Source organism: Odontomachus brunneus, unplaced genomic scaffold, assembly GCF_010583005.1.
Source record: "Odontomachus brunneus isolate Ranch 3 - 2012 unplaced genomic scaffold, Obru_v1 Obru_scaffold_042, whole genome shotgun sequence".
In the NCBI taxonomy this organism is placed as follows: domain Eukaryota; kingdom Metazoa; phylum Arthropoda; class Insecta; order Hymenoptera; family Formicidae; genus Odontomachus; species Odontomachus brunneus.
Genome location: NW_022639492.1, coordinates 45,846 through 64,702, shown reverse-complemented (window position 1 = coordinate 64,702; position 18,857 = coordinate 45,846). Strand labels below are relative to the sequence as shown.

At 38.3% G+C, this 18,857-nt stretch overlaps 1 protein-coding gene across 2 annotated transcripts in view; it reads right to left on the bottom strand.

Annotated features, from left to right (window-relative positions):
- Positions 1-577: 577 nt before the first annotated feature.
- The window catches only part of LOC116844573, a 52,178-nt gene continuing 33,898 nt past the window's right edge, over positions 578-18,857 (bottom strand). Inside the window, exons 4-5 of one of the 2 annotated variants that reach the window (XM_032816290.1) lie at positions 13,417-14,545; positions 578-11,406 (exon numbers count right to left, since the gene is read on the bottom strand). In XM_032816290.1, coding sequence (XP_032672181.1) covers positions 13,457-14,545 — 1,089 coding nt within the window. In that variant the 3' untranslated portion in view covers positions 578-11,406; positions 13,417-13,456. Of the gene's footprint in view, positions 11,407-12,797; positions 14,546-18,857 lie in introns of those variants that run through there. The other variant, XM_032816291.1, reaches the window with a different exon arrangement.

The window sequence follows — 18,857 nt, the reverse complement described above, 5'->3', positions numbered from 1 at the left end:
AGAAAATACGTGTCACTTATTTTTCGTTTACAATGTATCTAGAGTCCAGAAGGAATACACGCGACACGAAGAAAAGAAACGTGACCGGCGGCTAATTATTCCGCCTCGTTGAATTTCCAAGTTCGGTAGATTGAATTCGGAAGACTCTTCAAGGCGCGGCGGAAGAGCACCACTTCGCTTTAAAAGTCTGCCGGTTTAAGGATAACGAGTCTCGTAATCGTCGTACGATAAGGCGCGGCTCGGCACGCCAGGATATTTCGAAATTGAGGGCTTTTACGAAAATTTCCTGCCAGCGGAAGAGCCAGTGAGCTTTTCGCCCGCCATCGCCTCTGCGCTTTATCGCGGTAGCCGCCCGGATAATTCTCCGGGAAAGCTCGGGAACCGACACGTTTGTCTGGCGTGTCGTTTCGTGTCTCTTAAAAATAACAACGCAGACGGGATTACCCAAGAGATTAATCCATCGGCGATCGCTGTCTAAATATTGCCACAGTAAACAGAGAGGGAAGTTGTCCCGTAAACAGAGAGGGGAAAACTCGGTTTCCGGATGAAATTTGGAGCTGCGTTTTATTAGCCAATATCCTTTGAAATAATGTTTATTGTAAAAAAGTCATCCGCTAACATATTCACAAAATTATTTCCTATAAACTAGAGATTACACGAGACAGAGAAAGAGAGAGAGAGAGAGAGAGAGCGCGCAGAAATCATGTAAACAGATATTATATCGCGCGTCAGCATACGACGAAAAATAAGAGCCGGTCGGCTGATACGTTATTGATTAAGCAACCCCCCGCGGGAGAGGGTCCCGCGTTTACAAACGTTCGATGCAACGTCGAGAGCACGCATCGTTACGTTAACACAAAACATCGAAAATGCGCGTCGTTTAGTCGCCATGATCCGAGTTTCCGGGATCTCGAGTTTGCGAACGGGACAAACGCGCGCCACAGAGAGACCGGCTACCGGCTATATCATAACGCAAATTCGTTAGCGTTGACTGAAATAATAAACGCTCTTACGCCGAATCATTCGTTCCAGTTCGCGGATCGCTCTCCGCGACGAATAAAGGCTCTCCTTAATCATCCGTCATCATACGCCCAAAGCTTAACGCTGCTGCTCTCACTCATACATGGTGCTTTGACATTGTACCCTTCAGAACCCTCGGGCGTGTGCGGGCCGAGATAAAGGAAGGGGAAAAGAAAATGAGAGAACCAATAGTGTGAACACACGCCCGATATTCTCGCAAAATTTGTTAAATAATCGAGGCGTCAGTCTCAACGATAGCCAACGCCGTAGAACTAACATTGTTTTTTGGCAATCTCGCTATTCGAAATTGATGCATTAAATTGGTGCGGAAAATTTGTCATTTTTTAATTAAATTTTCGTAAGAAGTTTGAGTGCCAGAATGAAAACGAAAAGTTCTCGTTAGGTGTTTGAAAGTATATCGAGTCGCGCGCGCGATATTTGTTCTTTAAATAAATTATTTAATCATAAAAATTATTTATTTTTTCGTAAAAATTATTTATTTTTTGGTAAAATTTTTTTATTCGTAAAAATTATTAAAAATCAAATTATTTAGAGTCTATAAAAGCTGTGCATTGAGTACGCTTGTCGATGTACGCTTTCTTACATTGCACATAATAATTTTGTTTGATTTTTTGTAATCTTAAAACCAATTTTAGATTTTTTGGTCAAAATTATTACTCAACAAAAAGATCTTATTTTTAACAGAATCCTGTTACATGAACTCAGGAAGATTCTTCTAAAAGCAAAAGAAAAATATTCTAATTACAGTATTCTACAAGTTAGAAGGTTTTGTTTTTATATATTCTCTCTCTTATTCATCGAATTGACGAAAGAACATATCACGATAGATCGATTGTAATTTGTACACATGATGAAATTGATTCTTTTACCGTTTTATGTCCTTTTTACAATTTTCCACGTATCAAAACAACGATATAGTCTCTGAGTGTTTACGACGTGCAGCTGATCTCTAAGCTAAGATTACATGTGTTGTACGACGTGTTTTGTCGGATTTTTTGAACTGTAACGGTTGAGTACAATTGATCGATCGGATTAGAGATTGGACGGCGCTTCGTAAACACTTAATATAATATCAACCGTTATTAGCATCAATGTTCATTTTCATGTTCTATATAATGTATCATTTAAAAATTTATTTATGTAATCTTTTATTCATTAAAAAATTGTTTGCTCTGAATGATAAAATATTTTCGTTTAGTTTTAGAAGAATTCTCTTGAAATCATATATAAGAGGATTCCGCTAAGGATGAGATTATATTTTTTCGAGTGATTAATCCTTCGAGATTGGATCATTTCGCTTTTGATTTTATATATTGTAAATACGCGGCAAACCTTTCGCACCAATCTAATACGTACAACGATCTTCGTCAATCAAGTGATGTAACAAATGAACAAGTAAATAAATAAATGCCACGTTGTACTTTCGTGCAAAAAATAAATGCACACGCAAGAAATGCATGCCTCAGTACTTACCGGCCTATGAAAAAATACGTGTTATATTCTTAGAGCTCAAGTTCTTTTGATTGAAACAGTCTAAAAGTCGTCAAGAGTTTAACATACGAACGTTGCCATGACGTCGCGAAATTAATGTACATTCACGAGTAATCCGTACTGTGCGGGGCGTTTCGAACTTACAACCGAAGACTAAGCTCTGGCTGATCGAACTTGCAGAAGCAGACGAGGAAATTTCAATAAAACACAGGTCCGCAAACTAATCGGCTTTCCATTTCACGAGCCGTGTTCCGACTATGTTCTCGCTTCAAATAATATTGATCAGTAATAGTATTGATACAGTAATACAGTTATAATGTTGATCTCGTTATTACGTCACGATGGAAGACGGAAATTAAGAAAGGATGTGGAAGAAGAATTCCAAATAATTTCAATTTTAATTCAATGCCAATTTTTGCCGTGAGTGAGAGAGAATGTGTCGTATACAAGGTTTTCCGTCTCTATCACAACGTGAAATCTACAATCATTCTGCAAATTGACAATAAGAAAATGATAAAAAGAAAGAAAACAGTACATACTAGTAGCAGTCAAGATCGTGCGCGAATTTCGTTGTTTATTTCATGTCACTAAGCTAAAACCAATATCTGTTAGGTATTGTATAATTTAAAGCTCTTTCTATCTCACCGCGGCCATGTTAAATTTGTGACGTTAGAAGTAAAGAACGACATACTGACGAAAGTTGCCACTTCTAAATAAAGATAAGTATAGATGAAAAAACGTTTGAGATTGCTAGAATATATTTGTAAAATTGTCCAAAAAATATCTCTTTCCCCTGACGATTAATTAATAAATAGTCTACAATAAATGTTGAAATAAGGAATGATTAAATGAATATGTTTTATCTGCATACCTCAAATCACCATTTATTATACGACTATTTATTAATCCTATATATTAATAGTAATATTATGATATATAATTAATAGATTAAATATTAACGGTAGATACCAGTGTTATTAGTTCAGGCCTTTGTATTTTCACCTTATGTCGATCTGTTTTCGAATTACAAACGTCTAAAGTCTCGGTAACTCAATGAGAGAGTTCCAACTCCACATACATTTCCAACTCCATCGCGCTTCGCGTCCATAAAGTAATGTCGTAAAGTAAAAAAATAAATTTTAATTACGCAGGAGAGCGATATACTCTCTTACTCTCCCAATTCCCTTCTAAATCTTTCTAAATTCTCTTCTTTTTATAACGGTTCTTGGAAGATTTATCTATTGTTATATGCCAATATCCAGGTTTCTCAGATATATACTTTCACTGTAATGCATCACTTTCTTGCTGATTATCCGTAACGCATGAGCGGACAAAACATTATTTTGCGCAAGCTAAACTGTCAAACTGTCACTGTTTCCGAACATCGTTTCTCGAACACTCGACAGTCATGATAAATGTGTATGTGGAAAGGCTAGTCCAAAATATCTAGTAATTCCAGAGCTAGATTAAAAGTGTCCGGGCATTATAAGGAAATGATATATTTTACCGACGAAATATTGACTTTTTTCTGCAAAATTTAATTAAATGTTTAATTTAATAAATTGATGTTGAATTGAATTTAATGAATTGAAGTTTTAAATTAAAATTAAAAAGTTAAAGTTAAATTGAATTTAATAGAAATTGTAAAATTGTTAAATATATGACGGAATCGATAAAAAATTTGAAAATTAACTTCTCTAGCTGTCAGTTGGCGTAAATATTTACTTGATATAGAAGTTCTGCACGGTCTGTATGCATCACATGTGTATTTGCTACGTTAACGAAAATTACAAGTAACATGTCTACATTTTTACAATTGAATTGTGATAAGCTCAGAAGTATACGGAAAGTTTGCAGAAAACTTTCTACACAAGCGTAGTTATGTTTCCTGCTAACATGATAAAATAAAACAGCGTACAAGAGGTTTGTTCTTTTTAGCTGAGCTGCTTGAACTAGTGCAGACTGTGCAGTAAGTTAGAGTGAAACAAAATATACTTGTCTCACTCTAACTTATTACATTAATGTGCACCAATTCAGACAGTCAGCTAAAAAGAACAGACCTATTTATGTAAGATTTATATGTACACTCGTAGTCGGAAAGATCGCCTGGCTTTTCTTGTAAGTTTCGGAACTTATCCGTCTTGTCCATTAAGAGAACTCTTTTATTGGAAAATAAATTCTCCCATTGAACAAGACGGACAGGTTCCGAAACTTATAAAAAAGAAATACCAGATAACTTTTTCGACCACGAATATACAAGAAATATGATGCAGTACGATAAATGCGATAGTCTCTACGTTATCGACGTTTTTGAAATTTGTCATCTCCTTCAGTATCTTCTCCATGAAGTCGCGTGTACAATATAATCGCGTTACGCGATCAGCACGCCGACCTACCCTAACTCATGCGTGTCAGATGCTGTCGTCGACTTCGGTAGTGTCGACACGATCGAGAAACGCGGTCGGACAGAAACGCTGATAGTATTCCGCTTGTAGACATCGTACCGACGTGAAACCAAGACCGTGGTGAGACTGTCGCGCTTCTGGCAGACGTCTACTTATACTTTCTCAAATCGAAGAATAATATGAAAAATTAGATCACCACACAAGGAAATATCGTCTTTAATCGAAGTGAGGATTGATCTGTGGTGTAGAAACACTTGAACAAAGTCCAAAGTTTAAAGTGTGTGAACAATAGTGAAGCGTGGATTGATTGTTAGTCGATATAAGGTACTAATTTAGGGAAAGACAGGAAAAATGAGATTTTGAATGAATTTAAAATGTATCTGTAAATTAACTTAATTGACAATTTGCTGTTGATATTTTGAACTCTCTAAGATATTAGTCATTCCACAATACGATCATATTAAAGAATTCAGCTTACGAAGTAAAAAGCTAGATATTTCGGAGACCATTAATATGCGAACCTGTGTGTGTTTAAAACTCTTTTAAAGCTTTTGAATAGAGCTTTCCGTTTTTGTGAGTTTGCTTTATCCAGTTAAGTCTTCGTTTATAATAGTACGCCTCTCACATAATATCGTACAATAGTCTTAAATTTAAAGCTTATCTTTGGTCTGAAAGTGACTACGTATTTATATCTCATTATTCTACGCCTCGTTACTCGCTAATTAGAAGGTCCCGTTGTTAATGAATTTCGACAGCTGACATGAGAGTGAGCTAGTTGTAATAGTTCGATAAAACTTGATAATAGAGATAAATGCTCGCGCTCTGTGTGGTCACGAGAGATATTATAATATATCATACAAGACGATACTGTCATCTCGTGATTACAATTGATCCGTTCGGAACAATAACATATTAACTATAGCAAGTGAGGTACATGGTTTCTCCATAGTTTAGTATGTTATTGGGCCAAGCTCTTCGATTATAGCCGTGCGATCATGTCGAGGCAAGAACAAAGTGATAATAGTCGCTGGTAATTCGCGCTTTCGCACTTTGCGCGCAGAAATCTCACGATAATAATTACACACTTCATCGAAGGCCAATTGCTCCCGTGGAATTAGACATTTTCATCAGCTAAGATACGCACATATGACGATTCCGTTGCAATTTTCATTCAAGGATCGAATAAATCAGACACAGTGGTCTTGAATAAATTAAACAAACGTCCTCGTTAAGTCCTCTCGGGGGCTTCCCGAGGGGGGTATCCCCTCCTTCTCGTCTAACTTTCTTTCAGCAAGAACCCTTAGAAAGAGATATAACGCCGACTCGCTGAGGTCATCTCCTCCATTTCGCACGCGCTACACAAATACTTCTGCGACTATTAATCACCCTCTAGAAACCTTCTAGCACCGAACGTGCACACCACGTGTATCGTTCAACGTCGAAGGGACTAGCTCTATGAGTAATCTCGTTAAGTTAACTGCTTACAACTCGATAGATAAAAATATGTAGGCTCTCTGAAAATATCTGTGTGAGACATATCAGTTGCCGCGCGTACTAGCGCGCGCGCGTATACGTTTTCATATGCGTGTGTGTTTTTGTGTGTGTATGTGTGTGTGTGTGTATGCGCGTGCGTGTGAGTGTGTGTGCATGCGCTATGTAGTAAAACTATGAGTTATTCAAAATATGTCATTTTGTTATATCGTAAAACTGATATATACAGAATGCCTGGCAATTATTGGTACACCCGTTGAATGCAGGTAGAACTTATCAAACTAACCACAAAATTCTCTACCATTTCGCAAACGAGCACGCAAACTTTTAAATTATTAATTCAAGAAGATTGATGAATGGTCACACGCGACATGGTAGATGAATTGTGATGACGACGTCCGTCATCGCGAGGAGAGACTTGTAGGAGAGACCGGATCTAGAAGTCAACACGGGTCAGTTGTCACAAAGCTTATTATCTTACATGGAGGAATTCTTCTGTATAAGATTCTTCTCTATAAGTTATTTATATCATATCAACTGCGTGTACGAAATGGCTCATGACAGACACATCGTATATAGTACTTACGAATATTTTTTCAAAACTGAACGCGACGCGTAAATGTTTTCTTGTCCCTATTTTTATTAATCCGTTGGTTTGGGAAATTTCTGACCGCAATTTCTCTTTAATTAAAGAAATGTTTGACTAATTTGTCCTGCACTTAATTAACATTTAATGCAACATAATTTACAAATATAATCTCTTTTATTCCAAATGACCGTCCGATTAAGTTAACTCAAAGGGGATTACTTAAGGGAGATTAAGTTGTTGCACTGCGAGTCCGTCACGTAACTACGACGTGATTTATACAAGAGCATGGAGACACACGCAATGATGTATACATGCGACAATGAATCTGCGTAAGGTCTTGTATATAGCTCAAAATTATTATTACAAAGTTTATGAGAATTATTTTCTTCTATAATTGTATCTAGATTATATAAGATATTAAGAGAAAGATAAAAAATATAATTACTACTAAAATTAGTATTAAAATTGCTAAAAAAAGTTTTAAGTGATTGTTTATGAGATTATTGAGCAATTTTGTATTTAAAAAATACTTAAAAAAATACTTAAAACCTTAAAACAGAAATTATTTGTTTCCTTTACATGAAAGATTTGTGACAACCAATTCTGACTATAGAGTGGATAATCACATTTGCAGACTTTGTGCTTATAACTTAACAACTTTTTTATGTATAAATATATGTAATACTTGTATTTATATGAAGATATGGACAATATTGCATAAATAAAAAATATAAAATACATCTTTTTTTAATCAGTATGTAAAAGGTGTGATAGCCAGACCCGGTTTCCTTTACATTAAGTCAAACTAAACTTCTATTATTTGGAAAATGACCTATCTAACGTAGATCTTTAGTTATTAATTGAAGAATTTTAGTACACAATAATGTATCAATTTTTCTTAATCTATAAAAAATAACCTACATGGTTCTTTGCAGAATTTTAGAGGAATTTATTGTTCAATTTGACTTAATATACAAGCGGACCAATGGCGGCAAAAATCGCCATCACAGCTCATCCAACGCGTATGACCTTTCATCAATCTTCTTTAATTACTCAAAGTTTTAAGTAATTGTTTGTGAGATGATTGAGCAACTTTGTATTAGTTAGTTTCATGAGTTCTACCTGCACAACGGGCGTGTCAATAATCGTCAGACGCTCTGTATATACGTGGAGATATGACGGCGATGATATAATTACCTCTCTATTGCGTAACGATAGTTTTAGAATAGTAATATACTGGGGAAAGAAATACTCGAAAATTTATTTGTGAGATAAAAGTCTGTGTCACAGAAATAAACTCTACACACCACAAATGAACTTTCAAGCATTTCTCCCTCAGTGTGGTTCACCGAACGTTTTTGTACTTTACGATACTCTGCGTAACACTGCGAGGAGAGAACTGCGTGACGTTTCATTTGTTTCTCGCAAGACCGAAAGAAACGCGACCAAAGTCCAGTTGTGCACGACTATGCAGCTTTTTGCCGATCGCGCGACACGCGCAACGTTGAGTTTCGCGTTGCCATGCGGCTGCAATGAACGCGCGTAATTGAGGCGAATCGATCGAAGCACGCAATTAATCGAGGAATCAACCTAATCGAATGTTCGCCAAATTAACGAGCTTTGCAAACAACGCTCAATCGCGTGTGGAAAACCGAACGCGCGCGTCCTGGTTGACTCCGCACTAAGCGCGGAGGCCGACTATTTCCCGAAGAGAAGGTTTGCTTTTTCTCTGTCTTTCTTTTTTTACCTTTTAAATAATCCCTGAGCATGTGTCGTTCTTTCGTCATGCGTGGATGTCGTGTACTCGATTGCATTTTGACGAGTTCTGCAAGATTTCGAGAGCGATCTCGGAGCGTGCGGCCGCGCTCACACCGGTTTTGCACGCCGCTTTTGCGTGCAGACAATTCGCGAGAGCCCGTACATATACGTCTACGAGTCGGAGGAGGTGCTACACGGTGCTACACCTCGTCTCCGAAGAATAGACTAATTCCTACGGTTCGCTACGACGGCTTGCGTCTCGCAAGGAGGTAAAGGAGTAGTAGATTAAGAGAGGAAAAGAGAAAAAGGGGAGAGGATCTCTCCGCTTATAATTACGTCTACGAGAGTAGATGATAGAGAAAGAGAGCGAGGAGAGGAAAACGGGACGAAGAGAAGAGGTCAATTGGTCGATCGGCTCTTTAAAGCTTTCGGTTTCTCTCCCGTAGAACTGGTAACCGTTATACCGCGTTCTCGCTCGTAAGACCGCGATTATCGAGAGAAGACCGTAATTAAAACTCCCGGGCCGTCTGAGAACGCTTCAATAAATGGAGAAAGAAAACGACAGCCCAGTTTGCTCTCTAAATCTCTTGGAATGCAATTTCGCTGATAACGAGTAAAAAGCGATAGTGTCTTCACTCGAAGCAATAGCAAAGATATTGCCGTTCGAGATCGCAGGAATAAATGTTTTGCTCAAGCTTAGAGTGAATTCTAACTCCACATACACAAAGAAAATATTGTCCTACACTTCACTGGTAATGATTACAAAACTTTGTAATCTTGAACCGTATAAAAATTATGACCGAAATTATTATATGTTTCTTTAAAAATTCATTCTTGACTTTTTATTACAAAATTAATATTATTATATAAATGTTCTTTTATATTGTAAATTTCTTCATAAAAAATGTTCTTCATTTAGTAGCACCCTCTCGAGTGGTGTGGAATTCCATCATCAACCATTGTAATATTCTCAAAATTGCTTACTTCGCGAGTTTTTAAAAATAAATTTTGACTATTTTTCCACGAGTTTTTAAACGGATGAAAATGCTATAATTTTATATTTAGTGACTCAAAAAACGCAAGATTATATGTATTGCGTCACACCTTTAAGCTAAAATCGATCCATTTCACACTTGATTTTTATTACAAAACTAATATTATTTGAATGTTCTTTTATATTATTGTAAATTTTCTCACAAAATGTTGTTTAGCAGAACCCTCTAGAGTGGCGCGGAAGTCCACCATTAGCCATTGTAGCATTCTCAAAACTGCATAATGTATGCAGATGCACATCTGATGACTTCAAACTGTTTGAGTAAGAAAGCCCTTCTTGCTATTTCTATAATAATTCATATTGCGATTTTAGTTTTATTTATGGCCCAGTTTTACGAAAAATATTGGGGAAAAAATATAATTTCATCGTAATTTTTATTGCAATATTTTCTCCGTGTAGTAAAAAATTTACTATTTCCGTAGTAATTCACACACCACAAAATGTCAGCTTTACAAAAAGCACTGTAAAACGAAATACAATTTGAACGCAATATTTTCTCCGTGTATGAGCGAGTATTTCAATCCATTAGATTCAATCCACTTTTCAATTTCGAGTAAATATATTCACTCGATTCAGAGTGAGGAATTTACAATACATGAGCGGGAAATCATACGAATTCGAGCGACGCGGTTCTCACTTCGTTTTCCGAGCGAAATGTCACATTCCAAGATATTTGAAGGATACGATCGCGGAATTCGATCGTGATTTGCGCTCGGTTGCGTTCACCGTGGAAATCGGCGCACAGGTGCATTCGCGCCGCGTGTTTCCACCATTTTCCCCGTGGCCCTCGTCGTTCAGCTCAAAACTCCCGAATGCATCGTTAACGAACCGTCGAGTAACGAACAGCAAATTCGCCGCTGTTCCCCAGCGAATTGGTCGAAACGCCCGTCATGTATCATTCATGAGACAGCCGAGTTGTTCGAATCGACGCGCGGTAGTTCCTACATTTACCCCGTGGCTGAACGGGACGAAGGGAGCAAAAAAAGTGGGAGACGAGAAACGATATTCCCGTATCGACGGCACGCTAACAAATTCCGGCGGGAAAGACGGGCTCGCCGCTTTCATCGCGCGCGCTCGAAGAAGGATGCTTAATTTCACGCGCAGGAAACATATCGCGAAACGTCGCGAGCCCCAAACGGCGTTTATCGCGTCGACAGGAAATAAGGGAAAGCAGAAACCGTTTCGGGGACGTCCCTAAGATCCCAGAGAGACGATACTTATCACATACCGCTTTGGCTCGCGCGATAAGAGGAGTGCGCAGGATCGCTTAAGGGCGATCAGCCGGATGGTACGTTCCGAAAAGCCGCGAGGATATATAGGCGATAGAGCACCGGAGACAAGGATTCTGTTGAAACCAAGCAGTAAACCGCGCGGCGATGCTCCTCAGTCGCGGATTTTACTTGTGAATCCTGGAGCGAGGCGTCGAAATGTCACGGTATCAGAGAGGACCGAGTCTGGTTGGCCCGAAGGATATGCCGGCCATGTGCTTTGCTCGTGTATCTATCATGCGAGGAACGGTGGAAATCGCAGAATGTTTCATTTAGAACATTCCTTTTAGACCATAGCTACATTTTCCCCTGAGAATTTCATTAAAATTAGAATAGTATTACAACTTAAGAGGAGGAAAAACTGATTTAACAGACAAGTACACTGAGAGAAAAGACTGGTAACTATAACAAACTGCATTTAGTTACAGAAATTCATTTAATCCTTAGTAACTAATACTAAATATGATAATAATTACCAAATATTTAATAGATCGGGAGTATGATGTAATTGCATTCACAGTAACATCAATTAAATAATTTAGTAATAATTACTTAATGTTGAATATTTAATATGAAATATATTACAGTTATGAACAGATATTTGATAATTGTTATGAAATCGTTATATCCCATATAATAAAAAATTCAGTAGGTACGAGTTCTATTTTGTTACCAATATAAGTATGTTTTGTTGCAGCACAACGAAAAATTTATTCATTTGCAGCTATTACATCATTTCAACATCTATTATTACAAATAGTTGGTTGAATCTATCAAAAATTTTGTAACTATTACAAAATCGTTTATCTTGCTCAACTATTCAATAAGTTTTATTTACCAAATATATTCTGAAAGCAAATAGATTTTACTTCTGTCAAATAAATAATTTATTTTACAGAACTAAATTAATTAATAAGTATTGCCATAGCTTTGGCCCGCTATATTTACGTCTATTATTTAGTAATAGTAACCAAATTTTGATAATATTTACTAAATTCTTCTCTCAGTGTACATTTTTGAATACCTCGAAATTTCGGATTGATATTCTGCATCGTGAGTTGATTGAATGTGACGTGTTATTAGTCAGAATAAAGAGTTTCCTGCAAGTGTGTAACTCACTGCTTCGGGTAATAAGAGTAATTTTCATTTATACTGTGAAATCGAGCATATGGACGGACGAGGTAAAGACGGCCACCACATTTAAGGGCAGGCAGGACTAAAGATCTTTCGCGAAAACTACTAATCGGTATACATATTTTGTATGTAGCCTTCTTACCCTGAGTTGCCAGCCAACTCGACTCGGTACCAGAGCTACGTTGCAGCGTGTTCGTATTTCGGTTATTGCAGAAGAAAATATACGCACGGAAAGAAAAAAATTGCATCAACGATATCTTTGGTGAAATATGAACGAACCAGAAATTTCGGCTAAAATTATCAGAATCCTGTTCAAATTAACAAGATTTTTTCAAGAAAATAGCGATTATGTAAAGAAGGACACCAACAAACCTCCATAGGCGTTTCGCCTAGATTTTTCGGAATGCTCATTTGGACTTGATTTTTGAATGTTCGTGCAGGTCTTGATGAGCAATTTAGATATCTGTCACTTTTATTCTGCAAAAATGAACCGTTCCAGGAATAACAAGTACTGAAAGTATCAAAATCAGACAAATAACCTGATTTGGATACTTTCAGTACTTGTTATTCCTAAAACGGTTCATTTTTGCAGAATAAAAGTGTCAGATATCTAAATTGCTCATCAAGACCTGCACGAACATTAAAAAATCAAATCTAAACGAGCATTCCGAAAGATCTAGGCGAAACTTGGTGTCCTTTTTTGTTCTAAAAACAAAAACGTGAAAAGTAAATATTTTCACGTAAACTTGACGACTTCAAAGATCATGTAACTTCTCGAACTGGATGGAAATGTGAATATTTTCACGAGTTTATGCTAGGATAAAAGATACATGATCGATAACTTTAACCAGAATTTCTACCAGACATTTGATTGATCCAATCAAACGTTTCTTCCGTTTTCGGTATATGGATTCATTGCGGGCTTACAAACATAAAGGAAAGTTGTCTCTATCACGTTTGTACAGTTACTCATAACTCAACTTAAGCTTAATCTATAATGAGTGCTTTCTATTTCTCGTTCTCTGTTTTCTTCTGGTTTAAAGTTAATAACTTTAGTCAGAAAAAGATAAAGAAAAAGAGACAAACAGGAAGCAAAGGACACATTGTAGATCAAGCTTTAGTTGTTTGAGAAGTTTTAACTTCGAAATTCTGAAAGATGTGCCATCTGGCCCCGGACTCCCCTACCTTACGACACGTGACGATTCCGTTGACGACGATCGCGCGATTACACGCAGGTCGCCTTGTACCCGTGCACAACGTCGGGCGTCTTGCTGCAGGACGGACGATCGAAGTGATAGGCGGACGAGCCGTTGTTCTTGTCGCGGGTGAGTTTGGCTTCGCTGTCTCGCCGGTCCGCGACGTTGCTGACGCTACCGCGGAAGTCTCTGGACGAGGACTTGCCCAAGGTCTCGATCTTGTCGACGTTGCTGACGCTCAGCCGTTTGTCGCGCTGCAGGAACCCCCTGCTGCCAGTCTCCTCGTGGTCCTTTCGCTCCAGGAAGTTGCACACGCTGACGCGCCTCTCGCGCAGCAGCGACTTCCCGGACGGCAGTAGCGTGGGCCTCGCCAGTACATCCATCCGGTCGAAGTGGCAGATGCTGTTGCCGCGGTCGCGCTGCTGCAACGGCACGGGTCTCGCCAAGACGTCCGTGCGGTCAAAGTGGCAGATGCTCATGCCGCGGTCGCGCTGCAACAACGGTCGCGCCAACACGTCCGTCCGGTCAAAGTGGCAGATGCTCATGCCACGCTCGCGTTGCTGCAGCAACGTCGGCCGCGCCAACACATCCATCCGGTCAAAATGGCAGATGCTCATGCCGCGTTCGCGCTGCAACGTGGGTCTCGCCAACACGTCCATGCGGTCGAACTGGTAGGCGCTGGAGCGGCGATCGCGTTGCTGCAGCAGAGGTGGCGGCCGCGCCACTTGCTGCTGCAGCGACGCGTCGATTGATCGCAGGGTCCTCAGCGTATCGCCGTCGCGCTCATCGTCATCGTCGTCGTCGTCGTCGTCGTCGTTGTTGCTGCTGTTATTGCGGGAAGACGCGACGACGCCCTCCGCCAACACCAGCGACTGCAGGTCGAACGCGCTCTTGGCGCGTCGCGGCGTCTCCCGGCCGATCGGCAGCAACGACGCGCTCGAACCCACAAACACGCTGTTCTGCCGCAGCCGGGCGGTCGGGCCGCCGGACGCCACCCAGCCGTAGTTCGCCTGGTGCATCGGCTGCTCCAGGCAGTGGATGTTGAATTTCGAGTAACTGTGGTGCTGCGAACAAGAGATCCGTTCTGACGACAAATCCTGCCGGTCGGCTCGTACGATCTGTGTCAAACGTCGTTCACAACGTATTATGTTACTGCGTTCAGAATCTGAAAGTCGCTCGAGGTTCGAGGGTGCGGAATTGTTGGCCTTGCGACCGCGTGGCCATTGTGCGTTAGTGCTGGGTGTGTCGGATCGAAGCGCCGTGATCCACTGAAATGTTGCAACTAGAGATGTATAAATAGAAAAGCTCCTTTTTAGAATAACTAATAGTAAGATTTGAAGAGGCAAATAAGGAGCAAGCACGGATGTCTTAGTGCTATTAAATACTAATATTACTTTTATATAATATTAATATGATAGTGGGAGGTTAATTATGTCCAGCATGTCAAACGCACGTATCGAAATTTTTCTTCGATTAACGTACACGGCGAATCTACCTTTCATACTTAGACCGATCCTTGAGTCCCAATTTTATATATATATATTTAAAATTCCCAAAATCCATTAAACCGATGACTCAAATAGATTCATTATATATGTTGCGAAAAAACTCCGCCAGGACTCGAACCTAGAACCTTCCCACTTTGATACGTGTGTTTGACATGCTGGACATAATTATCCTCCCACTATCATATTAATATTATATAAAAGTAATATTAGTATTTAATAGCACTAAGACATCCGTGCTTGCTCCTTATTTGCCTCTTCAAATCTTACTGTTAGCTAGAGATATATAATTACCGTCAGAAAATGACGGTAAAATTATGGTGAGATGGTAATTTTGGTTTCAAAATTTTGGTGTCAAATTCGTTGTTCTGAGTTTCATGTATAGATATTCGTGTTTTCCGTACTAATACATAAAATAAAACAACATTCTTCTTATATTCTTATCAAGTGTATATCTAATAAGCTCTGAAATGTCTTTCAGATGAAAAAAGGAAACTATTTATATGTATATATATATATAATTTTTTAAAAGTATTAAAGTTTTTATTTCTTTTAAAAATTTTCAATTATATACTACTGTCTAATCGCTCAAACAGCAAGATATTAAATGAAAATAATGTAAGCCTGCAAAATGGCACAAAAAATAGATTAAGTCTTAAAAATGTTTCTTAAGTTTCTTCCTAGTTTCTATGTGTCTAGTTTTCAAATTACTATATGCTATATATAGTATATCAATATACGATATTAAAATATTTTATGGAAAAAAACATATTAAATAAAATATCTTATTCATCTTAAAGACTAAATGTTTCTTTTGAGCTTTATATTATTTACTGTTGTAATTTTTTTTTAAATTACCATTTTACCAGCTTTCCAAAATTATCAAGTAAGTTACCGTCAAACTGCATCATTTTCATCTCTAGTTGCAACGCCATGTGAAACTACTGTGAACGCTACCAGAGCCTAATGTCATTCGATATATCTTGCATTGAATTTTTAAAAAATAGTATTGGCATCCAAATACTATAATTTTCTTACAGCAAGAAATCAACGCTCATATCGAAAATCGAATTCAGAAAGACTCTGTTTCATTTTCTATGTATATGCGTGTGTGTACGTAGTATTTTTTATATTTATAGATAATATTTGTAACTTAATACGCCCAATATTCTCTTTTCAACTTTTATCTTATTACTTCCCAGATAGGCAGAGTAATGTAAATTTGGCATCTCTATTGCTTGACTAAAGGTTGCATCCCTTATAAGAGATTCATATAGGATTCATATTTATCATATTTATCAAAATTATCAAATTTCTTCAAAACAATTTATCATGTAAAATATAATATGAAAATCTGAGTATAATTTTTAGTAAATTTATTGCTGCATCAATATGATAAAACATTTACAATACTATAATAATTGCTATTACTGTATGATGTAAAAGTAATAATTAATTCAATATAGTATATTTGCCTCATACATTATCTCAAATATAATTTAAAAAATTGTAAAGTTTCCACCACATAGCAATTATCTCACATCATGATGATCATGAAAATCTATCTGGATTATTATTTCCCCATATAGACGGTAGTACGTAAATTTAGCAGCAACTATATTGCTTAACTTGTAAGGATTGTATCTCTTATGAGTGACTATCATATTTATCACATAGAATGATCTAAGATGACTAGAGATACAAAAGAAATTATTAATATTTACTCAAAACAATGTAATTTTATAAAATGCAGTATGAAAATCTGAGCTCGATTTTTAGTAAATTTGTTGTTGCATAAATATAAGAAAAAATTTATCATTGTACAATGTAAACTTGATGATTAATACAATACAGTATATTTACTGTCATAAATGTAATTCAAAGAATTATAGAATCTCTTCATCATCGATTGTTTCACGTTGTAAAAATTACGAAAGTCTACAAATTTTTACTACAATTTTTACTACAAAAGAATAGCTCAGAATGTTATCATAAATTATTTATATTAAATATTTTAGACTTGCATGTATGTTAATGACTAATGATCGGCATACTCTAAATTAATAAATCAACTTCTGATTACATTCTCGATGATTCATATTGCAATTAAACGTCTGGATACCGCGCGAATGCTTCCCTTGCAACAACTGTATCACTCAGCGAGCTACAATAGTCGCAACCTTCCTCAGTAAATAAAATACTAGGAGCTGCGATCTTGCGACATACATCTCCTTCTCTCTTCCTCTCTAAATATGTTCATAGCCAATAAATCACGACTACGTCGACCATGGTGGTATTCCCATGGAGACAGTTAGAGGCCTCGAGGCTGTGTAACGGGGTGTGTTGTCTCGGCGGAAATGTGTCGGGCGAACGTGACCCGGTTGTAAACGAGCGAGGGAACATGTCGGGCGCGTTGACACGTCTTTCTGAAAGCCCACGGGGCCATTTAATGACCATGACGGTATTGTCGCGACAATGAACAATATTTGTTTTATAATGCGCGGTTAAATGGGATAACAATAGCGCTCCTTCCTTGTTAGAACGAAGGTTTCGCGCGGGACACCGACGCGATCGATGCTCCCGCGTACGGGACCGAGATGGGGTGCAGCGTTATACCATTGAATTTGATTGTATTAGGCGGGAGAGATTGCCTTACAAGCTTCACCCGAGGGACGCAAATGGAACGTTTTAAGGTTTATGACCCAATGTCTCTCAATGTCGAATCGCACCGACTATCGAAGAGAATGCAAGCGGAGACTTTCATATGCAACGCACACACCCATTCTAAGTATGTTATTCCTGAGTGAGTTGGTAGCACCGCGCGTTCTATAAGAAGTGACGGCCGCTGCATCTTCCGAGATTACGGTACAACCAAGCAGAACTCCCGGTTTCGTTGAAAGGGCAAAGATGATGCTGCATTTACATGCATTATGCAAACGCGGGCGGAGAGACGCGTACTCCCGGATCCTCCACTCAATCTAAGGTTTCTCTCTTCCTCTTTCTCCGCCCTTCTCTCTCTCACATACACACACGCTTGCGCAAGCTCGTACCGTGAGGGTAATATAAGCGCCGAGCATGTATATGGGAGCAACGAAGCAAATCGCGTCGATTGAAACGATCGAAAGTAAATGTAAACGCACGCGAGCAAAGTTCATCCCTGTATAAGCTTCGCCTCCGTGCTTTCGCGATCGATCAGGAAGCTGCGATCTTTTTTCGATCCATGGACGGAACGATCTGAGGAGGAAGCGTAACTAATTACTCAACTCTCTGCCCGCGTTATACGACTGGATACTCGCGGCGAATTCCCACGATCCTAATTATTGGAGAAAGTTCGACGAATGTACCGGGATGTCCAAACGCGGCAAAGGCAACACACATACCGAAATCCGTTTAAATATCACCGCCAATTTATCTGCCACGGACAGGCGGTTCATCGTCATCAGGTGAGAGCATGATTTCCAATCTGTCTCGCTGTTTGTAGCGGACATGTGAGTAATGTAGAAACGGCGATAAGTTATGTCGAAGTATCGCCGCGTCTTCGAAGCATAAGACGACGTTATGGGTTACGGGTGTACAAGAATGCTCGCCGTCGTTGTACACAATTATTATTATCATTATTATTTCATTTGTGTTCACGGGAATATATTTTCTTTAGTACAACAAATTAAAAAGAAGTAGGACACGGAAAGCACCGATTAGTGCAAACCAGGTACCTTCTCTACAGCACTTCCGTAGTATCACGCGATCATTCGCCAATCGTCTTTAATTAATAACTAAAAATCTGACGCGGTTTACAAAGTAATAGAGGAATTTTTTGTTCAGTTTGATCTAATCTATGGGTATACGAAATGAGTAGATATCAGATATGCTTTGTGTATATATATATATATATATATATATATATATATATATATATATATATATA